This window comes from Tachyglossus aculeatus, chromosome 8 (assembly GCF_015852505.1).
Source record: "Tachyglossus aculeatus isolate mTacAcu1 chromosome 8, mTacAcu1.pri, whole genome shotgun sequence".
Taxonomy (NCBI): Eukaryota; Metazoa; Chordata; class Mammalia; order Monotremata; family Tachyglossidae; genus Tachyglossus; species Tachyglossus aculeatus.
Window position 1 is genome coordinate 7,028,925 of NC_052073.1, and position 24,701 is coordinate 7,053,625.

Genomic DNA, 24,701 nt, shown 5'->3' on the forward strand with positions numbered 1-24,701 from the left:
GTCTGACTCCCTGGCAGGAACTTCTGCCTTGAAATGTCCCCCGGGAGCCCTTGAGGAGGCAGAACGTAAAGATGATTTCTTTGCACAGTTTCAGGCCATTAAAAAAACACTGCTCTAGTGCTAACAGGAGGAGGGTTCTAGAGAAGCAGCCTGGCCTAGCGGAAAGACTTCGGGACGGGAATGCCAGAAGGCTCGGGTTCTACTCCCAGTTCCACGGCTTTCCTGTTGTGTGACCTTGGGCAAGTCAGCTTCTTGAGAAGCAGCGTAGCCTAATGGATAGAGCACAGGCAGGGGGCCGAGAGCCCTGAGGCCCTTCTTTCAGAGAGCCATGGGCCATTTCCCAGTTCCGTCATCTCCCATCCCAGGGAATCCTGCTCCCATTCCTGGATTCCCTCCATCCTGGGGTATTCCAGGCCTGAGACAGCGGAGCCCCAGGGGCAACAACGTTCATCGTGGGAACGTGCCTTTAATGTTGACCCTTGGAGTTTCTAACCCATGCCATTTCTCCCTTTGGGGCAGCTGGAAGGAGCCCCCGGGCTCCCAGGGAAGCAGGGGAAGGGGGATCATATGTCCCGGGATGGGAGCACAGAACGCAGTCCTGCTCAGCGAAGGAAGCAGGCCTACACCGTCGCTCCTCAGGGATGAGGGGATCGAAAGCCGGTCGGGGTAACACAGGGTTAGAAACGGAAGCGGTTGTGATCCTCCTGCATGGTTTATTGCGGAGCTCTCGGGGCTTCCGGAAGCACGAGCGGCAGCCAGCGACATCTGGAATCGTTTTCAACATGCAAAAGGCACACGGAAGTCGGGGACCCCGGATCTCCGGGGAGAGAGAGGACCTCAGCGGCGTGACCCGGAACTAGCCGGCACGCAGGGAGAGGCCTGCGAGGACCCCGGGAAGTCCCTCTAGTCAGTCAATCGTATTTGTAGAGCGCTTACTGTGTGCAGAGCACTGAACTAAGCGCTTGGGAGAGGACAGTAGAACAATAGAGACATTCCCTGCCCGCAACGAGCTTACAGTCTGGTGAGGGGAGGTCACGGGGAGACACAGGGCTGACCTTGGCTGGATCTGATTGGGTCCCGGGCCTGGAAACGGCCCCCTGGGAAATGACCCTGGGGCCGACTAGGAGACCTAACGTGGAGAAGGAAAGGGGGCAAAAAGCAACCCCAAATAAAAACAACTCAATAAAAAATATCAACTTTAATGAAAGCAATAGAAAAATGAGAGGACGCGTTCTCGATGTCGACCCCGAGTGGGGCCGGGACTGGGCCAGAGGAGGGCCGCGGGCCAGGTTGGGGCCGGGGGGGCCTCTCTCCCTGAAGCCCCCGGGCCCGGGCTCGTCCCCCTCCACGGCCCAAGGAGCAATGCTAAGCTCAGAAGGAGAAAGTCCCACCTCCCCTCGGGGGACTCCCGGCCGCGGTCTCCGAGCCCCCAAAGGGGCGAAAGAGCGAGTCTGCTCAGTGGCTCGGAAGCGTTCCCTGGGGGCGAGGGAAAGCCAGAGTTCGGGCTACCTCCCAGCCACCAGAACCACTCCGGCCCCGGACCCGCCGGCAGAGGACACCGGCCCGGTCGCCACGATTCAGCGTGGAAACCTAAAGTCAAAGGAAAAGGCATTTTTGTTACGGGTTTAATTGACGGCGTCGTCAGCCCGGCTCTGGGCCGCGGCGCTTCTACTTCTAGACTATGGAATGTTTTCACACGGACAATAATAACTCCCATCGGGGTCGGTCATTCCCCGGGAGGTTTTCGTGAGACCGAAGGCCCACCGGCCGGGGGCCGGCGAGGTGCCCGCCTCCCACCCCAGCTGCCCCCGCCATCTGCCTCTAGATGTACTTTTTCTTGAGGTACCAGTAAGCGAAGTAGCCCATCCCGCCCAGGGAGCCCATGAGGAAGGAGGCCCCGAAGAAGGAGGGCGGTTTGCGCTTGACCAGCCGGAAGGCGTTGGGGATGACGGCGGAGAGCAGGGTGGTGTGAATGTCCCCCAGGGCCCTGCGGAAGGCGGGGCGCCTCTGGACCCGGTCGAAGAAGGCCTTGAGGTTGGGCCGGCTGCCGTCCTCCCAGTACTTTTTGGACAGACCCAGGAACTTGAGGCGGTGCAGGGTGGCTCCCAGCAGGACGTCAGCCAGGGTGAACGGGCGCCCGCACAGCCACGGCTCGCACTTCTGTCCTGGGGGAACCGAGCGGGCGAGGAACGCCTCAGACCGGGCCGGGAGCCCCATCCCTCATCCCCACCACCGAGCCCCCCACCCCAACCCTCCCTCTTGGCCCCGGGAAGGAGCTCGGGCCTTGGCTCCATCAAGAGCTATGTCTCAGCGAGCTCCTCCTCCTCTTCCTCCTTTCCTTTCTTCTCTCCATTCTCCTCCTCTTCCTCCTTTCCATTCTCCTTCTCTCCATTCTCCTCCTCCTCCTTCTCCCCTCCTTCCTCCTCTCCCTTCTCCTCCTCCTTTTTTCTTCATTCTCCTCCTCCTCTCTTCTCCTCCTCCTTTTCCTCCTCCCCCTCGTCCTCTTCATCCTCCTCCTCCTTTTCCTCCTCCTCCTTTTCCTCCTTTTCTCCCTTCTGTGAGTCCACGCTGCTTCTTGGCAGCGCCACATTCCTTCCCCGACCGGCGATGCTCAGAGTCCAGGATCCAGGTATCCTGGATTGGAGATTTGGCTCCACCCTAGACTTGCCAGGGAACCGGAGGGCCTCCATCCATCCAGAACAGTGGCTGCTTGGGGATCTTGTGGGAAGGAATGAGGGAGAATCTAGAAATAACTTTAAGCTCCTTTTTTCTATAGTATTTGTTAAGCGCTTACTATGTGTCAAGCACCGTTCTAAGTACTGGGGTAAATGCACGGTACATTTACAGGCTGGGTAGAGTCCATGTCCCCCCATGACTAAGTAGGACAGGTATGGAATCGCCATTTTGCAGTTGAGGAAACTGAGGCACAGAGCAGTAAAGTGTCTTGTCCAGGGTCGCACAGCAGGCAAGTGGCAGAGCCGGGATGAGAACCCAGGTCCTCTGACTCCCACTCCTGTGTGCTTTCCACTAGGCCACATGGAAGCCAGAAACGGCGTCAGCCAGGGAATGGCACAGGCCCGGAATTCCGGACATCTGGGATCTCATCCCGGCCCTGCCACTTGCCTGATGCATGACTTGGGGCAAGTTACTTTACTTCTTTGGGCTTCAGTTTCCTCACCGGCAAAATGGGGCTTCAATAGCTGTTCTCCCTCCTTCTTTGACTGCAAGCTGAGGGTCAGGGACTGCGTCCAACTTGATTATCTTTTATCGACCTCAGTGCTTAGTAAAGCGCTTGGCACAAAGTAAATATATTATTCGTATGATTATCATCATCATTATTAGCAATAATAATAATAATAATGGCATTTATTAAGCGCTACGTGCAAAGCACTGTTCTAAGCGCTGGAGGGGTTACAAGGTGATCAGGTTGTCCCACGGGGGGCTCACGGTCTTATTCCGCATTTTACAGATGAGGTCACTGAGGCACAGAGAAGTTAAGTGATTTGCCCAAAGTCACACAGCTGACAACTGGCGGAGCCGGGATTTGAACCCATGAACTCTGACTCCAAAGCCCGGGCTTTGGAGTTATCTGTTATCTGGAGATAACAAGTTATCTGCACCGCAGTTTCCTTACCTTTAAAATGGGGATTCAATTCCTGGTCTACCTCTTCCTTAGCCTGGGAGCCCCGAGTGGGATTGGGACTTAGTTTGGTCTGATGATAATAATGATAAAAAATAATAATGATAGTAATAATAAGGATGATGATGATGATAATGATACTTGTCAAGTACTTATTATGTGCCAAGCACTGTTCTAAACAGTGAAATAGATACACCTGTCCCACATAGGGCTCAAAGTCTTTGTAGGCGGGAGAAGGATTCTCCATGCTGGAGAAGCAACGTGGTCTAGTAGATAAAGCCCGGATCTGGGAATCGGAAAGACCTGGGTTCTAATCCCGGGTCTGCCACTTGTCTGCTGGGTGACCTTGGGAAGTCACTTCACTTCTCTGGGCCTCAGTTACCTCACCAGTAAAATAGGGATTGAGACTGTGAGCCCTATGTGGGGCAGGGACTGTGTCCAACCTGATTTACTTGTAGCTACCCCAGCACTTAGTACAGTGCCTGGCACATAGTAAGCTCTTAACAAATACCATAAAAAAAATTGCCATTTTACAGGTGGGGTAATTGAGGCACAAAGAAGTTAAGTGACTTGCCCAAGATTACGCAGCAGACAGGTGCCAGAGCTGGGATTAGGACCCGCCAGACCCACGCTCTTTCCAGTACAGACCCATGCTCTTTCCACTAGGCCACACGGTAAGCACTTAGGATTATGAGATAGGGGTTTCTTCTCCCATCTTCCCAGAGTTGCCCCAAGAGCCCCCTCCTCCCAGGGCTCCTACCCTGATACTCCAGCTTCCTCTTCTCCAGCTCGGCCTCGATCTGGTCCAGCACCATAGACAACTCGCCCAGGATCTTCTTCAGATAGTTCACGTTGTCGTGCTCCAGAATCTTGGCCTGATGGACGTCAGAGGCAGGAGCTCAATGGGCAGAGCTCCCGAGCCCCCTGAGCCCATCCCAAACTCTACCCCTGGGGTGGTGTTTCCAGACTTTGTGGTGGAAATCTTTCTGTGGCCCATTTCCCGAGCCCCAGGAGGAGGCCCGGTGTCCTGACGGGAGCTGGGGGCCCTGGGGATTCTAGGACTTGCCAAAATGGAAGTTCCCCTCCAGGCTATCCGGAGGAGAAAACCACTCTGCCTCCCCAAAATTGCAGTCCCCCCAGGAACAGGGAACGTATCCTTTTATTTTTACAGTATACTCTCCCAAATTTATACTCTCCCAAACCATATGGATCCATGACCAGAACGATTGCAGATGGAGGTGGGCGTTCTGGGAGAGATATGTCCATGGCGTTGCCATGGGTCAGAGACTACTCAACGGCATGAGACGAGACAAGACTCTCCCAAGCGCTTAGGACAGCACTGTGCACACAGCAAGCGCTCAATAAATACAACCGAATGAATGTTGGCGTGCCTCTATCTATAATTTTATTTATTTATATTGATGCTGTTTACTTGTTTTGATGTCTGTCTCCCCACTTCTAGGCTGTAGGCCCGGTGTGGGCAGGGATTGTCTCTATTGCTGAATTGTACTTTCCAAGCGCTTAGTACAGTGCTCTGCACACAGTAAGCTCTCCATAAATATGACTGAGTGAATGAATGAATGTTCCTTGGGCTAGATCCTGTTAGGGGCGCTTGGGAAGTAATAATAATAACGATGGTATTTGTTAAGCGCTTACTATGTGCAAAGCACTGTTCTAAGCGCTGGGGAGGTTACAAGGTGATCAGGTTGTCCCACGGGGGGCTCACAGTCTTCATCCCCATTTTACAGATGAGGTAACAGAGGCACAGAGAAGTTACGTGAGTTGCCCAAAGTCGCACAGCTGACAGTTGGCAGAGCCGGGATTTGAACCCATGACCTCTGACTCCAAAGCCCGGGCTATTTCCACTGAGCCACGCTGCTTCTCTACAAGCACAAGTCGGCAACATATAGAGACAGTCCCTGGGGGTCTCCCTCCTCCAGGGGGTGTGAGGAATGGCAGGGGCTGGGGGCTGGAGGGGGGCACTCACCATGAGTTTTTTCTGTTTGGAGAGGTACGGCTCTGACAACGGGGGCTCCTCTTCGTGATCCAGCTTCATCAGGTCTGTGGTGGCATTAGCTAAGTGCCCTGGGGAAAGACGCCCAACCGTAGATCGTGAGCTCATTGCGGGCAGGGAATCCGTCCGTCTGCTGTTGGACTGGGACCTCCTGAGCGCTTAGTATGGTGCTTTGCACACAGTAAGTGCTCTGTGAATACGACTGAATTCAATATGATAAAATTCAATAATAATAATGATGGTGTTTGTTCAGCGCTTACTATGTGCAAAGCACTATTCTAAGAGCTGGTGGGATACAAGGTGATCAGGTTGTCCCATGTGGGGCTCACAGTCTTACCCAGAACACATCCCACCCAGCCCCCGTCCATCCTCTCCCGTCTCCCTTGGGTCCCCAGAAAAGGGCCCACTTTTCTCCCCCTGAGATCAGAGATAATCCCCACGAGGTCCTTTGCCGCCTTTGCTTAATTAAAGGCCCATCTCTTCCAAGAGGCCTTCCCAGACTAATCCCTCAATTCCTCTTCTCCCGCTCCCTTCTGCGCCGCCCTGACTCGCTCCCTTTATTCACCCCCTCCCTCAGCCCCAAAGAACTTACCTCTGTATCCAGAATTTATTTATTTACATCAATGACCATCTCCCCCTCTAGACCGTAAGCCCACGGTGGCCAGGGAGCATGCCCACCAACTCTGGTATAGTGTCATTTTGTACCCTTCCAAGCGCTTAGTACAGTGCTCTGAACACTGTAAGCGTTCAGTAAACATGATTGATTTACATCAATGACCATCTCCCCCTCTAGACCGTAAGCCCACGGAGGCCAGGGAACGTGCCTACCAACTCTGGCATAATGTCACTTTGTACCCTTCCAAGCGCTTCGTACAGTGCTCTGAATGCTGTAAGCGCTCAGTAAACATGATTGATTTATTGATTGATTGCCACCAAAGTGCTGGAGAAGCCTTGGGGCTCAAGTCTGGGGAAGTCAGTCAGTCAATCGTATTTAGTGAGCGCTTACTGTGTGGAGAGCACTGTACTAAGCGCTTGGGGGTGTACAAAAGAACAATAAATGGACACATTCCCTGCCCACAATGAATTTCCAGTCTAGAAGGAGTTGGGTGTGGCTGGGACTGGTTGGTGGCCCGTGGCCGGAATGGGCTGGGATACAGTGCTCTGCACACAGTAAGTGCTCAATAAATACGACTGAATGAGTGAATGAATCCATCTCCGGGAGGAGGGGTCAATCCATGGGGCTGGGACAAGTCGGAAGGAGGGATATTTTAGTGTCTCGGTCTCTGGCTCCGCAGGCGGCAGGTTCCGGAAGCCACAGTCCCGTCTTCTGCTGCTGGGCTATATTTGGCATCTTCAATGTTTAATGAATGTTTGAAGGTCAAGAGTCGCATCTCTTGCACCTCAGGCAGTCATCCGAGCCCCAGACAACAGCTAGTTCCGGGCCCTCTCGGGGATCGAGAGAGAGAAGCAGCATGGCTCAGTGGAAAGAGCCCGGGCTTTGGAGTCAGAAGTCATGGGTTCAAATCCTGGCTCCGCCAATTGTCAGCTGGGTGACTTTGGGCAAGTCACTTCACTTCTCTGTGCTTCAGTTCCCTCATCTGTAAAATGGGGATGAAGACTGTGAGCCCCCCGTGGGGCAACCTGATCACCTTGTAACCTCCCCAGCATATACAACAGTGCTTTGCACATAGTAAGTGCTAAATAAATGCAATAATAATAATAATGGTATTTGTTAAGCACTTACTCTGTGCCAGGCATTGGACTGAGCACTGGGGTGGACACAAGCTAATCAGGTTGGACACAGTCCCTGTTCCGCATAGGGCTCACAGTCTCAATCCCCATTTTACAGATGAGGTAACCGAGGCCCAGAGAAGTGAAGTGACTTGCCCAAGGTCACACAGCAGAAAAGTGGCAGAGCCGGAATTAGAACCTGTGACCTTTTGATGCCCAGGCCCGGGCTCTCTCCACTGGGCCATGCTCCTGCACCTTCTACAACTTCTACTGCTGGGTAGGGACTGTCTCTATATGTTACCATGTTGTACTTCCCAAGCGCTTAGTACAGTGCTCCGCACACAGTAAGTGCTCAATAAATACGATTGATGATGATGATGATCTGCTTTCCACTTCCACTCCTGAATCAAACGTTTGCCGATGGCCCGGGTGAAAGGTCACTACTAAAACTGGAGGGGGAAGGAGAGGAGGGTGAGCAGCAGGCCTGTTGACCTTGGGTGGGGTCGAACACCTAATCGCTTGACCTTGACCATTTGGCCTTTGACCTCAGGACTTGGGAAACTGACTCGGTTGATGGGAAGCGGAGGCCAGGAGATTCTCCTTTAGACTGCGGGCTCGTCTTTATCATCAATCGTATTTATTGAGCGCTTACTATGTGCAGAGCACTGTCTTTAGACTGTGACCCCGTCGTGGGCGGGGAATGTGTCCGTTTGTTGTTCTGTCGTCCTCTCCCGAGCGCTCAGGACAGTGCTTTTGCACACAATAAGCGCTCAATAGATACAATCGAACGAATGAATGAATGGGTAAGATGGCCAATGGCAAGCAGCTGGGTGTGAAAGGCCCTGGAAAGGCAGCCTGGGAGAAAGATGGGAATTGTCCGTTGGATAGGAAGAGGGCTGGACGGGGGTGCGGGGCCTGTGCCCCCTGCGGTCCGCCCTCCCCGCCACGCCGGCCCCAGGGGTCCACTTACTGCGGATCTCGGCGGTGGCGTACTTGGGGATCATGGAGTCCGTGGTGAGCTCCGGGTGCAGGATGCAGCCGTGGGTATAAGCGTCCATGGGCAGGGAGTCCAGCAGGTCTCGATATTGCAGGACTCGGGCGTGGAGCGGGTTACCCGCCTCGGGGATCAGCTGGGCCACGGGGTCTGCGGCCGGGGGAGAGAGAAGCGGGCCCGAAGGTTCAGGCAGGGCACCCGCAGGGCCAGGAAGAGGAGCGGTTGGCTCTGTGCCGCTGCTGGTCTCGGCCCCAGGCCGAGCAGGTCTCTGCTCTGACCCATGGCCTGAGGTGGTGGCCTCAACGTGCCGGACAGCGAAGGACCCCACGGGACCCTCCCACCCCAACCCTGCTCCAAAAATGTACGTCCTTCCCCTCCCCACCGCACCTGTATATATGTTTGTACGTATTTATTACTCTATTTATTTATTTTATTTGTACATATTTATTCTATTTTTTTTTTATTTCGTTAATATGTTTTGTTTTGTTCTCTGTCTCCGCCTTCTAGACTGTGAGCCCACTGTTGGGTAGGGACCGTCTCTATATGTTGCCAACTTGGACTTCCCAAGCCCTTAGTCCAGTGCTCTGCACACAGTAAGCGCTCAATAAATATGATTGATTGATTGATTGATTGAGAGCTCACCTCCTCCAGGAGGCCTTCCCAGACTGACCCCCTTCCTTCCTCTCCCCCTCGTCCCCCTCTCCATCCCCCCCATCTTACCTCCTTCCCTTCTCCACAGCACCTGTATATATGTATATATGGTTGTACACATTTATTACTCTATTTATTTTACTTGCACATATCTATTCTATTTATTTTATTTTGTTAGTATGTTTGGTTTTGTTCTCTGTCTCCCCCTTCTAGACTGTGAGCCCACTGTTGGGTAGGGACTGTCTCTAGATGTTGCCAACTAGTACTTCCCAAGCGCTTAGTACAGTGCTCTGCACACAGTAAGTGCTCAATAAATATGATTGATTGATTGATTGATTAAGCGCTCAATAAATACGATTGAATGAATGAATGAATGAGTTTGTTAAATGCGTACTATGTGCCAAGCACTGTTCTAAGCACTGAGCAGCGTAGGCCTCGTGGAGGGAGCCCAGGACTGAATGGGGCTCAGGAAACCTGCGTTCTAATCTTCGCTCCTGCTGTAAGACCTCAAGCTAGTCACTTTATACATGTATATGATAACTTATTTGGTTTATATGTTTGGTTTTGTTGTCTGTCTCCCCCTTCTAGACTGTGAGCCCACTGTTGGGTAGGGACCATCTCTATATGTTGCCAACTTGGACTTCCCAAGCGCTTAGTACAGTGCTCTGCACACAGTAAGCGTTCAATAAATACGACTGAATGAATGAATGAATTACAATATTTGTTAATAATAATAATAATAATGATGGTATTTGTTAAGCGCTTACTATGTGCAAAGCACTGTTCTAAGCGCTGGGGAGGTTACAAGGTGATCAGGTTGTCCCACCGGGGGTTCACAGTTTTGATCCCCATTTTACAGATGAGGGAACTGAGGCCCAGAGAAGTGAAGTGACTTGCCCAAAGTCACACAGCTGACAGTTGGTGGAGCCGGGATTTGAACCCAAGACCTCTGACTCCAAAGCCCGGGCTCTTTCCACTGAGCCACACTGCCTCTCAACGTTGTTAAAGGCTTACTATGTGCCAAGCACTGTCCTAAGCACTGGGGTAGATCCAAGCTAATCAGGTTGGACACAGTCCCTGTCTCACACTGGGCTCACAGTCCTAATCCCCATTTTTTACAGAGGAGCTGAGGCCCAGAGAAGTGAAGTGACTTGCCTAAGGTCACGCAGCAGACATGTGGCAGAGCTGGGAGTAGAACCCATGACTTTCGGACTGCCAGGCTCTCACTCTATCCATTATGCCATGCTGCTTCTCATATATGGTCAAGCGCTTACTATGTGCCAGGCACTGTACTAAGCGCTGGGGTAGATACAAGGTAATCACGTTAGATATATCCATGTCTCACATAGGGTTCACTGTCTTAATCAGTCATTCATTCAGTCGCATTTACTGATTAAGACTGCGAGCCCCATGTGAGACATGGATAAATCTAACCCGATTACCTTGTAGTCGCATTTACTGAGTGCTTATTATGTGCAGAGCACTGTACTAAGCGCTTGGGAAGTACAATTCGGCAACAGAGAGAGACAATCTCTACCCAACAACGGGCTCACAGTCTAGAAGGGGGAGATTTGGCTCTTCACATCTCTTCACATCTCTGGGCCTCAGTTCCCTCATCCGTAAAAAAATGGGGATCGAGACTGTGAGCCCCACGTGGGACAGGGTCCGCGTCCATCCCGATTTGCTCGTATCCACACAGTAAGCACTTAACAAATACCACTAGTATTATTCATTCATTCGTACTTATTGAGCGCTCCCTGTGTGCAGAGCACCGTAGTAAGCGCTGATATTATTATTATTCACTCATTCATTCAATCGTATTTATTGAGCGCTTACTGTGTGCAGAGCACTTTAATAAGCACTTGGGAAGTCCAAGTTGGCAACATATAGAGACGGTCCCTACCCAACAGTGGGCTCACAGTCTAGAAGGGGGAGACAGGGAACAAAACCAAACATATTAACAAAATAAAATCAATAGAATATGTACAAGTTAAATAGGGTGATATATTATTATATAATATTATATATCATTATAATAGAGTGATATTTATATTATTTAATATATATCATGATATAGAGTAACATTATATAGAGTAATATTTATATTATATCATATTATATATCATTATATAATATAGTACTATTATGAGGTAACTGAGGCCTAGAGAAGCAAGGCGACCGCCTCCCGAGACACGTCCACCTCCCCCACGGCCCGCTCCCCGCCTCCGGAGCCGGGTCCAACCTCACCCCCGGCGAAGGTCCGCTCAAGGTAGTCGATGATCTGGTTGTAGTCGCTGATGATGCTGTCGCGGTGGATGATGACGGGGACCTCTTCCCCCAGGTTCAGCCGCATGAACCAGGGCTCCTTGTGTTCGCTCAGGGGCAGGCTGACATCCCGCTCCTCGCACGGAAGCCCCTTCTCGGCGATGACCAGCCGAACCTGGCGGGAGCAGAGGGCAGGGCTCAGGTCCGGGCTCAGGGCTCAGGTCCGGGGCGATGGGGGCAAGGGGGGCCAGGGCACGGTCGGGGGGAAGACGGCGGTCGCCAGGCTCGGCTGGGGAGAGGGACCACTACACTCGGGGAGGACGGAGATGATATGTCAAAGAGCATCGCTTCGGCTCTAACTTCCCTCCCCCAGCCCAGGGGACAGAAGTGGAGGCATCTTCGAGGCCAGAAATGGCTTCTAGACTGTGAGTCCGTTGTTGGGTGGGGACCGTCTCTAGATGTTGCCAACTCGTACTTCCCAAAGTGCTTAGTACAGTGCTCTGCACACAGTAAGCGCTCAATAAATACGATTGAATGAATGTATGAATTCATGAGTTCATACTCATTCATGAATGAATGAGCCCCTTCCTTCCTCTCCCCCTCGTCCCCCTCTCCATCCCCCCATCTTACCTCCTTCCCTTCCCCACAGCACCTGTATATATGTATATATGTTTGTACATATTTGTTACTCTATTTTACTTGTACATATCTATTCTATTTATTTTATTTTGTTAGTATGTTTGGTTTTGTTCTCTGTCTCCCCCTTTTAGACTGTGAGCCCACTGTTGGGTAGGGACCGTCTCTATATGTTGCCAATTTGTACTTCCCAAGCATTTAGTACAGTGCTCTGCACATAGTAAGCGCTCAATAAATACGATTGATGATGATGATGATGATGAATGAAAAGGAGCCACCTGGGCACCGGGCCCATGCTGATAATAACAACTGTGGTATTTGTTAAGCGCTCACTCTGTGCCTTGCGCTCTACTCAGCACTTGGGAGGGTACAAGCAAATGGGGTTGGATGCGGCCACTGGCCCCCTTGGGGCTCACAGTCTCCATCCCCATTTGACAGATGAGGGAACTGAGGCCCAGAGAAGTGAAGTGGCTTGCCTGAGGTCACACAGCAGACAAGCGGCAGAGCCAGGATTAGAACCTATGACCTCTGAACTCTGACTCTCAAACCCGTGCCCTCACTACTAGTCCTTGCTGCTTCTCTGGGGCAGTCTTCTTCTCTGGGGGGTGGAGGGATTGTTTTGGGCAGGTTACCTGGTGACCTTTAGTCAATCAATGGTATTTATTGGGCACTTACTATGTGCAGAACACTGTACTAAGCGCTTGGGAGAGTACAATGCAACAGAATTAACAGATACATTCCCTGTCCTTAATGAGTTTTCGATCTACAGCTGGAGAAGGGAGGAGATGATTAGTTGACTTATCATCATCATCATCATCATTATTATTATTATTACTATTGTATTTAAGTGCTATCAATCAATCAATCGTATTTACTGAGCGCTTACTGTGTGCAGAGCACTGTACTAAGCGCTTATGTATCAAGCACTGTTCTAAGCACTGGAGTAGATACAAAGTGTATAGGGTTGGACACAATCCCTACCGCCTTCCCCGCCCCGAGTACGTGTATAGATGTACATATCCATAGTTCTATTTATTTATATTAATGCCTGTTTACTTGTTCTGATGCGTATATTTCTCTCTAATTCTATTTCTCCTGATGCCTGTTGACTTGTTTTGATGTCTGTCTCCCCCCTTCTAGACTGTGAGCCCGTTGTGGGCAGGGATTGTCTCTGCTGCTGAATGGTACTTTCCAAGCGCTTAGTACAGTGCTCTGCACACAGTAAGTGCTCATTAAATGATTGAATGAATACATGAATGAATGAATGACTACTACCACTACTACTACTCCTCTAGACCGTAAACTCACTGTGGGCACGAAATATGTCTGTTTATTGTTATACTCTACTCTCCCAAGCATTTAGTACAGTGCTCTGCACACAATAATGATGATGATGATGATGATGATGGTATTTGTTAAGGGCTTACTATGTGCAAAGCACTGTTCTAAGCGCTGGGGAGGTTACAAGGTGATCAGGTTGTCCCATGGGGGATTCACAGTCTTAATCCCCATTTTACAGATGAGGTAACTGAGGCACAGAGAAGTTAAGTGACTTGCCCAAAGTCACACAGCTGACAGTTGGCGGAGCCGGGATTTGAACCCATGACCTCTGACTCCAAAGCCCGTGTTCTTTCCGTTGAGCCACGCTGCTTCTCCCTCAATAAATATGATTGACTGACTTACTACTACTAATAATAATACCAAAGGGTATTTACTGAGTGCTTACTGTGTGCCAAGAGCTGTGCTAAGCACTGAGGTAGATCCAAGCTAATAGGATTGGACACAGTCCCGGTCCCACAGAGGAATCCCAATCTTAGAGAGCAGGAAAATAGATTCTTTCTCCCCATTTTACAGATGAGGAAACTGAGGGACATAGAGGTTAAGTGGTTTGCCCCAATAATTTACTGAGTGCTTACTGTGTGCCAAGAGCTGTGCTAAGCACTGAGGTAGATCCAAGCTAATAGGATTGGACACAGTCCCGGTCCCACACAGGAATCCCAATCTAAGAGAGCAGGAAAATAGATTCTTTCTCCCCATTTTACAGATGAGGAAACTGAGGGACATAGAGGTTAAGTGGCTTGCCCCAATAATAATAATAATAATAATAATGATGGTATTTTTTAAGCGCTTACAAGGCACCAAGCACTGTTCTAAGCACTGGGGTAGATCCAAGGTAATCAGGTTGTCCCACGTGCAGTCTAAATCCCCATTTTCCAGATGAGGTAACCGAGGCACAGAGAAGTTAATTTGCCCAAATTCATAAGCTGGCAAGTGGCAGAGCCAGAATTAGGACCCCTGACCCCTGATTCCCAAGTCCGGGCTCTTTCCACTAAGCCACGCTACTTCTCGTCACCTAGCAGGGAAGCGGCAGAGCTGGGAATATATTCCCGATCTCCTGGCTCCCGGTCTCTGGCACCAAGCCACCCTGCTCCCCTTCCCCTACCCCAGATGGGGTCTGGGGCTTTAAATAATAATAATAATAATGGCATTTATTAAGCACTTATTGTGTGCAAAGCACTGTTCTAAGCACTGGGGGGGTTACAAGGTGATCAGGTTGTCCCACGCAGGGCTCACAGTCTCAATCCCCATTTAACAGATGAGGTAACTGAGGCCCAGAGAAGTGAAGTGACTCGTCCAAAGTCACACAGCTGACAAGTGGCGGAGCTGGGATTTGAACCCATGGCCTCTGACTCCAAAGCCCGGGCTCTGTCCGCTGAGCTACGCAGTTGTGGAGGCTTGGTTCTGAAGGGGTTTAGTGGGACAAGAGAGCTGGGAAATCCCCCTCCTCCCCTCCCAGGATTGGGGCAGGAGGCCTTGCAGGAGGAGGAAGAAGGGAGAGAGGGAGAAGGGTCGATGAAGGAAGTTTCCCTGCTGGTCCCACAGGCCTACTAAGGAATCCGGCCAAGTAGAAGCACGGCACAATGTCTAGCTCATAGCCCCCGGAGGCAGAAGACAATGAGTTCCAATCCCGCTCTGCCACTTGTCTGCTGCGTGACCTTGGACAAGTCACTTCGCTTCTCTGTGCCTCAGTTCCCTCCTCTCAAACGGGGATGGACACACAGTAAGCACTTAACAAATGCCATTACTAGGAAGCAGCGTGCCGTAGCGGATAGAGCACGGGCCCAGGAGTCGGAAGGTCATGAGTTCTAATCCCGGCTCCGCCACTTGTCTGCTGTGTGACCTTGGACCGGTCACTTCGCTTCTCTGTACCTCAGTTCCCTCCTCCGTCAAAGGGGGATGGAGACCGTGAGCCCCACGTGGGACAGACGGTGAGCCCACTGTTGGGTAGGGACCGTCTCTATGTGTCGCCAACTTGGACTTCCCAAGCGCTTAGTACAGTGCTCTGCACACAGTAAGCGCTCAATAAATACGATTGATTGATTGATTGACAGGGATTGGGTCCAACCCGATTTCCTTGCATCTCCCCACCACCAGAGTTTAGCACTGTGCTTGGCACACGGCAAGTGCTTAACAGATCCCACAGTTATTATTAATTATCATTATTATTCTTAGAGGCAGTTGGGCCCTCGGGGGATCCCGAGGAGGGTGAAGCTGTGGTGGGAGAGTCTGGGATGCTGACAGGCTGGGCTGCCCCTATCTGCCTGGTATGGGGATGGGGAGGGGGAGAGGGATGAGGGATGAGGATGGGAAGGGGGATGGGAATGGGAATGGGGTTGGGGGTGGACAGGGTGGATGGCTTGGCCTGTGGCATCTTTTGGGGCTGCTCTACAGCCTGGGAGGAGAAAGCCGACTGCCAAGAGCTGGGCTGCAGGCTTTGGAGGCGCTGAGGAGGGGTCGGGGAGAGGGAGGCCCCTGCCCACCCAGCTGTTTGCTTAAAAATGGTGACCGGCACACGGTTAGCGGCTTCCTCCTGCCCCTCTTCTTCCTTTCCTCCTCCTCCCTCCATCCCCCTTTTCCAGCAGGCCTCTGGGAGCTGCTTGCATTTCCTTGCCGCTTCCTTTGTCTAGCCTTGTCCTCCGCGGCACGACGACCTCTCCCAGGCCCGGGAACCCAAGCGTCCGACCGTCCCCAGCCATATGTTCCCCCACCCCCCAGAATTGCAGCTGGAGGTCTGACCGCGGTCCCCGGCCCAGACCACCCATTGGGGGGCTGCAGGCGGGGCAGAAAGGGAGGGTGGGAGAGGATGGGAAAGGGTGGGAGAGGATGGGAGAAGGTGGGAGAGGATGGGAGAAGGTGGGAGAGGATGGAAGAAGATGGGAAGAGATGGGAGAAGATGGGGAGAGGATGGGAGAAGGTGGGAGAGAATGGTAGAGGATGGGAGAAGGTGGGAGAGGATGGAAGAGGATGGGAAAAGATGGGAGAAGATGGGTGAGGATGGGAGAAGGTGGGAGAGAATGGTAGAGGGTGGGAGAAGGTGGGAGAGGATGGAAGAGAATGGGAAAGGGTGGGACAGGACAGGAGAGGTTGGAGAAGGTGGGAGAGGGTGGGAGAGGATGGGAAAAGGTGGGAGAGGGTGGAAGAAGGTGGGAGAGGATGGACGACGGTGGGAGAGGATGGAAGAGGATGGGGAAGGGTGGGAGAGGTTGAGAGAGGATGGGAGAGGGCCATCCTGCTGTCATTTTGCCCTGGGCTGCCCTCCCATCCCCCAGATGGCCGGCTACATACCCGGGCCCCCAACCCTGCAGGCTCCGGCCTCCCCCTCCCCCCCTCACCCCGGCCCCGCCCGAGCCCCCAGGCCGGTCCCAGCCCTGGCGGCGCCCACCTTTTGGGAGCTGAAGGACTGCGTCCAGTGGTAGAGCACCAGCCCGTCGTGGGGGCGCAGGGCGGACCCCGGCCCAGGCCCCGGCCCGGGCCCGGGCCCCGGCCCGGCGTCCGGGGGCTCGGGGGGCTCCGGCCCTCGGCCCGCCGACAGGTCCACACCCGAAATGGGCCACCAGCTGCACTGGGTGGGAGGCAGGTTGTTGGGGGTCGCCATGACAACCGGACCCCGGGCCGGACCCCGGGCCCCGGCCGGGGATGGAGGAGCCGGAGCAGCAGCAGGAACAGCAGGAGGGAAGGTGGGAGGAGGGAGGAGGGACCACAGAGGAGGGAGGAGGGAGAGGAGGGAAGAAGGAGAAAGGAGGAGGAGGGAAAGACGGATGGGGGGGTGGAGGGGTCTTGGAAGCTGCTCCGGGGGGAGGAGGGAGGGAGAGGAGGGAAGAAGGAGAAAGGAGGAGGGAAGAGGGATGGGGAGGTGTCGGAGCATCACCTGAGCCCCAGGACAGAAGGAGGAGGAGGAGGAAGAGGAGGAGGAGGAGGGAGGGTGGGAGGAGAGAAGAGAAAGGGGGGAGGAGGGAGGAGGGAAGAAGGGGAGGAGGGAGGGAGAGGAGGGAAGAAAGAGAAAGGGGGAGGGAAGAAAGAGAAAGGAGGGAAGAAGGAGAAAGGAGGAGGGAAGAAGGAGGAGGGAAGAAGGAGAAAGGAGGAGGGAAGAAGGAGAAAGGAGGAGGGAAGAAGGAGAAAGGAGGAGGGAAGAAAGAGGAAGGAGGAGGGAAGAAGGAGAAAGGAGGAGGGAAGAAGGAGAAAGGAGGAGGAAAGAAGGAGAAAGGAGGGGAAGAAGGAGAAGGGGGGAAGGAGAAAGGAGGGGAAGAAGGATAAAGGAGGAGGGAAGAAAGAGAAAGGAGGAGGGAAGAAGAAGAAAGGAGGAGGGAAGAAGGAGAAAGGAGGGAAGAAGGAGAAAGGAGGAGGGAAGAAAGAGGAAGGAGGAGGGAAGAAAGAGAAAGGAGGAGGGAAGAAAGAGAAAGGAGGAGAAAAGAAGGAGAAAGGAGGAGGGAAGAAGGAGAAAGGAGAAGGGAAGAGGTTTGGGGTGTGGTGTCAGAGCATCACCTGAACCCCATGGACAGAAGCTGATCTGGGGGGTGGCTCTGGTGGGGAGAGGAGGAGAAAGAGCAGGATTTTAGGGAGGGGGGTCCCATCAGCTCCCCCAGAGAGCCTGTGCTAGTGGGCTAGTGCTTAGCGTAGCTTTCTGCCAAGCAGTTGACCCGGGCTTGATTCGCAGCCAATGCGAGAGTTTTCCCTCTGGACGGTAAGCTCGTTGTGGGCAGGGAATATGTCTGCTTATTGTTGTATTGTCCTCGCCCCAGCGCTCAGTCCAGTGCTCCGCACACAGTAAGTTCATTCATTCATTCAATCGAATTTATTGAGCGCTTACTGTGTGCAGAGCACTGTACTAAGCGCTTGGGAAGAGTGATCAATAATTACTGTGAAGTGAAGTGACTTACCCCAGGTCACACAGCAGAGAAGTGGTGGAACCAGAATAATAACAGTGGCAATGGTAATGATGGTATTTGTTAAGTGCTTACTATGTGTCAAGCACTGTTCTAAGCACTGGGTAATCAGGTTGGACCCAGTCCCTGTTCCACATGGGGCTCACATTCTTATCCCCATTTTACAGATGAGGAAACTGAGGCCCAGAGAAATGAAGTGACTTGCCTCCGGTCACCGAGCAGGCCCGTGACAGAATCAGGATTAGAACCCAGGTCCTTCTGACTCCAAGGCCCGGGCTCTAGTCGCTAGGCCACACTGCTTCCAGACACGATCCTTGCCCACAAGCGGCTTCCAGTCTGGAGCCACAGTCCCGCTCCTGGTGCCCTGTCAGCCAGGCAGTCCGTCCGTTAATCGTATTTATTTTTTATTTACTTATTATTTATAATGTATTTATTGAGCACTCACTCTGCTTCAGTTCCTTCATCTGTAAAATGGGGATTAAGACTGTGAGCCTCACGTGGGACAGGGACTGTGTTTTACCTGATTAGCTTGGATCTAACCCAGCGCTTAGTACAGTGCCTGGCATTAATAAATACCATTAGAGAAGCAGCGGTGGCTCAGTGGAAAGAGCCCGGGCTTGGGAGTCAGAGGTCATGGGTTCTAATCCCGGCCCTGCCATTTGTCAGCTGTGTGACTTTGGGCAAGTCACTTCACTTCTCTGGGCCTCAGTTCCCTCATCTGTAAAAGGGGGATTAAGACTGTGAGCCTCACGTAGGACAACCTGATCTCCTTGTATCCTCCCCAGTATTTAGAACAGTGCTTGGCACATAGTAAGTGCTTAACAAATACCAACATTATTATTATTATTATCACCTGAGTGACAGACTACACTTACCAGTGGCCAGTTGCTTTTTACCTTAGGTAGCCACTGGCTATTTGGGGAACACACACACACACACTCACTCTCTCCTCTCTGTCTCTCTCTTTCTCTGTCCTTCCTTCCCTCCCCCAAGAGCCCCCTTTACCCCTTAAAGTCAAGTGGGCCCTTTGATTCCCAAGATGCTTCTAGATTTTGATGTACTTGAAGACTCTTTCGTCCATCGATCAATCAATTAATGCTATTTATTGAGCACCTAGTGCGTGTAGAGGACAATGTAACAAAGTCGGTAGACACGGTCCCTGTCATTAACAACGGCATCCCTTGTAAGGTTTTTTCAGATGATTATTTTTTTTAGCCGGCCCAATTTCCTGTTGGCTTCGGAACAATAACTCTTAATGCTTTTGCCCGTTTTCCTCCCTTAGGTGAGTTTTCCAATTTTCTCTTGCCAGCTAGCCAAGCCTACCTTTCGTTGCCTGTCTTTCACGGGTGGCGTCCATTACACCTAGAGCTCAGAAATGGCGTTTTCTAACTGGCTCCTGCTAAGTTCAAAACGAGACACCCAGTAAAACGATATCTCCGCCCCAACTTTCCGTTGCGCCGAAAACAAATCTGTAAATTGGTAGGTTGTGAGGACGAAAATGATATTTCTGTTATGAAAATGCAGTGGAAAATGAAAGTGCACTGTATAAATTCAAGATAGCAATAAGAAATATCTGCCCCGATAAGAACCACGGGAATTCGGGGTGTCTTTGGAAATAAGGGCAGAGGTTACTACTACCTACTCTGATAGACTGTGCTTTTCTAAGTTCTTAGTATAATGCTCTGTGGATACAGTCATTAGCGCTTAGTACAGTGCTCAAGTGCTTAGTACAGTGCTCTGCACACAGTAAGCTCTCAATAAATATGATTGAATGAATAAAGAGAAGCAGTGTGGCAGAGTCAGAAGGACTTGGGTTCTAATCCTGGTGCCGCCACCTGTCTCCTGGGTGACCTTGGGCAAGTAATTTCACTTCTATGGGCTTCAATGACCTCATCTGTAAAATGGGGATGAAGACTGTGAGCCCTTAGTGGGACGGGGCTATGTCCAACCTGATTAACTTGTATCTACCCCAGCGCTTAGTACAGTGCCTGGTGCATAATAAACACAATGAATATCATAAAAAAGTCTTCTTTTCTCAACTGAAAGGGAGGGCTGGAAGTACGAGAAGCAGCGTGGCTCAGTGGAAAGAGCCCGGGCTCTGGAGTCAGAGGTCAGGGGTTCAAATCCCGGCTCCGCCACTTGTCAGCTGTGTGACTTTGGGCAAGTCACTTCACTTCTCTGGGCCTCAGTTACCTCATCTGTAAAATGGGGATGAAGACTGTGAGCCCCCTGTGGGACAACCTGATCACCTTGTAACCTCCCCAGCGCTTAGAACAGTGCTTTGCACATAGAAAGCGCTTAACAAATACCATTATTATTATTATTACTAGCTGATCAAAGGGCACTGAAAGCATTAATTAACGTCAGTAAAGGTGCATGAAACGCCCACGTAAAAGGCACTGCAGGAGGGTGGTACATAATTAAGGCCAAAATATCACACCCTCCAGATGCTGGAGGCAGTTCCAGTTTCCTTTGCATCTCCCAGCTTCTTGCACACCTTTTGACATCACCCTGCTAAAAGGCTCATGCTGGTAGGCCCGTGTATAACCGGAACAATAATAATAATTGTGGTATTTGTTAAGCGCATACTATGTGCCGGGCACTGTACTAAGCGCTGGCGTGGATACGTGGTCCCTGTCCCATGTGGGGCACAATCCTCACTTTACGGAGGAGGTAACTGTATCGGCCTGTGTGAAGAAGTGCCTTCAGTAAAGCTTTGAAGGAGGGGAGAGGAATTGTCTGCGGGATTTGAGGAAGGAGGGCATTCCAGGCCGGAGGCAGGACGGGGGCCGGGGGTCGATGGCGAGTCTTTTAGACTGTGAGCCCACTGTTGGGTAGGGACCGTCTCTATATGTTGCCAACTTGTACTTCCCAAGCGCTTAGCACAGTGCTCTGCACACAGTAAGCGCTCAATAAATATGATTGATGATGAAAGGCGAGAACGATGCACAGTGAGAAGGTTAGCGGCACCAGAGGAGTGGAGTGTGCGGGCTGGATTGGAGAAGGAGAGAAGTGAGGTGAGATAGGAGGGGCAAAGTGGTGGACTGCTTTAAAATGAAGTTAAATTGAAGTTAGAGAAGCAGCGTGGCTCAGTGGAAAGAGCCCGGGCTTTGGAGTCAGAGGTCATGGGTTTGAATCCCAGCTCCACCAATTGTCAGCAGTGTGACTTTGGGCAAGTCACTTAACTTCTCTGTGCCTCAGTTACCTCATCTGTAAAATGGGGATTAAGACTGTGAGCCCCATGTGGGACAACCTGATCACCTTGTAACCTCCCCAGCGCTTAGAACAGTGCTTTGCACATAGTAAGCGCTCAATAAATGCTATTATTATTATTATGATTATTATTAAATGACTTGCCCAAGGTCACACAGTAGATGAGAAGCTGTCCTACATCAGATGAAGCAGGTCGCCAGATGGCAGAATATCCACTACATCGCTCGTTGTGCAAATATTCTATACTCCTAGCCCCCGCATGGGTGATGAATCACACTTCCCCATAGAACGCAGTATTTTCCAGGGTCACTTGTTTATGTTCCTGAGGTAAATTATCTCAGTGACAGAGAGCTTCCCCCTTCCATCTTTTTATAACTCTCCCAAGTGCTTAGTACAGTGCTCCGCATGCAGTAAGTGCTCAATAAATACCACTGAACGAACGATAGGTTGATTTTTGGTTTGGCATCGAGGGTTGGGAACGACGAAGAAAAAGAAGTGGAATTTTAAAAGATCCCGTGGGAAAAAGCAGTCGATTTATTTGGAAATAAATTGGTCCTCCGTTAAGCGGGGGTTGGGTTCTTGCAGAAACTCGTGCGAGTCCCCAAGGGACAGGGAGCATGTTAAATCCCCTCCTGGGTATTCTCTCCCAGCACTTAGTACAATGCTCTACAACCTGTAAGTGCTTAGTAAATAATATTTACTACGCAGCTGGAAGTCATTCAGTCAGTCATATTTATTGAGCACTTACTGTGTGCAGAGCCCTGGACTAAGCGCTTGGGGAAGTACAACAGTAAACAGTCATATTTCCTGCCCACAATGAGCTTACATTCTAGGTGGGGGAGACAGACATCAGTACAAATAAAATGACATATACGGACCTAAGTACTGTGGGGCTGGGAGCGGGGGAAGAGGAAAGGGAGCGAGTCAGAGTGACGCAGAAGGGAGGGGGAGATGAGGAAAAGTGGGGCTCAGTCAGGGAAGGCCTCTTGGAGGAGATGGGCCTTCAATAAGGCTTTGAAGTCGGGGGGAGAGCGATTGTCTGTGGGATTTGAGGAGGGAGGGCATTCCGGGTCAGAGGCAGGATGGGGTTCAGGGATCAGCGGCGAGGCCTGTGAGAAGGTTAGCATCAGAGGAGCCAAGTGTGTGGGCTGGATTGTAGGAGAGAAGCACGGTGAGATAGGAGGGGCAAGGCGGTGGACTGCTTTAAAACCAAGGGTGAGGAGCTGGGTTCTAATCCCGGCTCCGCCCCTTGTCTGTTGCATGACCTTGGACAAGTCACTTAATTTCTCTGTACAGGCCTTTATCATCTCAGCTGCAAAATGGGGATTAAGACTGTGAGCCCCATGTAGGACTTCGGCTGTGTCCAGCCTGATTACCTTGTATCTACCCCAGCGCTAAGTATAGTACCTGGTACAAAGGAAACATTTCAAAAATACTATTAGAAAACAACCCCCCCCCCCCCCCCACCAAAACCCAACCTTGGACTGCAGTTCTCACCAAAGCCAAACACATGCTCGCAGCTGTTTTTCCCAACACTGCATTGCACTGAATCCAAATGCGCATTGTTGAAAAGACAGTCTGGGATTTGGCTGTTGCGGTCTGTATGAAATGCACAGTGCAAACACACTGAACTGAAGAACGGTCATTGTACCGTCAGTCGGTCAATCAGTAAATTTTATTTATTGAGGGCTTACTGTATGCAAAGCACTGGACTAAGCACTTGGGAGAGGACAACAATATAACAGACGCATTCCCTGCCCACAATGACCTTACAGTCTAGAGGGGGGCAGAGGCATTAATTGATTTATTTATTAATCATTTTATTATTAAATACAATTTAAATTGTATTTATCATTTTTGTTTATTAAATAAATAACCTATACGGACAGAAATGCTGTGAGGGTTGGTGGGGATGAAGAAAGGGAGCAAACAGGGCTATGCAGAAGGGAGTGGAGAAAAGGAAAAGAGGGCTTAGGGAGGAATGCTTGGAGGAATTGTGCCTTCAATAAGGCTTTGAAGGGGGTCGGGGGGAGCAAGTGTCTATTAGATTTGAGGAGGGAGGGCATTCCAGGCCAGAGGCAGGATGTGGGTGAGGGGTTGGTGGTGAGATAGACAAGACTGAGGTACAGTGAGAAGGTTAGCATTAAAAGAGTGAAGTGTGCGGGCTGGGTTAGAAAAGCAGCGTGGCTCAGTGGAAAGAGCCCGGGCTTTGGAGTCAGAAGACATGGGTTCAAATCCCGGCTCCACCAACTGTCGGCTGTGTGACTTTGGGCAAGTCACTTCACTTCTCTGGGCCTCAGTTCCCTCATCTGAAAAATGGGGATGAAGACTGTGAGCCCCCCCATGGGACAAATTGATCAGCGCTTAGAACAGTGGTTTGCACATAGTAAGCGCTTAACAACTACCATTATTATTATTATTACTATAGTAGGAGAGTAACGAGGTGAGGTAGGAGGGGGCATGGGAATTGAGGGCTTTAAAACCAATGGTGAGGAGTTTCTGTTTGATGTGGAGGTGGTGAGGCGACCACTGGAGGTTCTCGAGGAGTGAGAAAACATGGCCTGAATGTTTTCGTAGAAAGATGATCCAAGCAGCAAAGTGAAGTATGGAGAGCAGTGGGGAGAGACAGGAGGCTGGGAGGTCAGCAAGGAGGCTGATGCAGTAATCCAGGCGGGAGAGGGTAAGTGACTGTATTAATGTGGTAGCAAGTTTGGATGGAGGGGAAAGGGAGGATTTTAGCGATGTAGTGAAGGTCAAACCGACAGGATTTAGTGATGGAATGAATACGTGGGTTGAAAGAGAGAAAGGAGTCAAGGATAACACCAAAGTCATGGGCTTGCGAGATGGGAAGGATGGTGGTGCCGTTTACAGTGATGTGAAAGTCAGGGAGAGGACAGATTGTGGACGGGAAGATAAGGAGTTCTGTTTTAGACACGTTAAGCCTGAGGTGAAGGGAGGACGTCTTGAAAGCAGGAGGAAATGAGAGACTGCACAGAGCAAGAGAAATTAGGGAATCATCTGCGTAGAGGTAGTAGTTGAAGTCATGTGAATGAATGCGTTCTCAAAGGGAATGCATTGATGGAGATGGAGAATAGAAGTGGAAGGGGATGTGATTTTGGGCAAGACACTTAACTTCATCTGTAAAATGGGGATTACGATTGTGAGCCCCATGTGGGACAGAGACTGTGACCAAACTTGGATCTACCCCAGTGCTTAGTACAGTTCCTGGCCCACAGTGCTTAATAAAGAGCTTAAAAAGTCCCGGCATCCAAGAGGGGACACCACCATCTAACCTGAAGGAACTCAGATGGGAGACAAGCCTGCACCTCGGCG

General features: G+C 51.2%; 1 protein-coding gene across 1 annotated transcript; it reads right to left on the minus strand.

The window, feature by feature from the left end:
* Positions 1 to 1,183: 1,183 nt before the first annotated feature.
* Positions 1,184 to 16,940, minus strand: GDAP1L1 (ganglioside induced differentiation associated protein 1 like 1). The gene is made up of 6 exons (XM_038750324.1): positions 16,655 to 16,940; positions 11,278 to 11,470; positions 8,356 to 8,529; positions 5,628 to 5,725; positions 4,401 to 4,515; positions 1,184 to 2,165 (listed from the first exon to the last, which is right to left on the minus strand). The coding sequence occupies exons 1-6, from the start codon at positions 16,865 to 16,867 to the stop codon at positions 1,822 to 1,824; spliced, it is 1,137 nt and encodes a 378-aa protein (XP_038606252.1). The 5' UTR covers positions 16,868 to 16,940; the 3' UTR covers positions 1,184 to 1,821.
* Between the last annotated feature and the right edge of the window lie 7,761 nt (positions 16,941 to 24,701).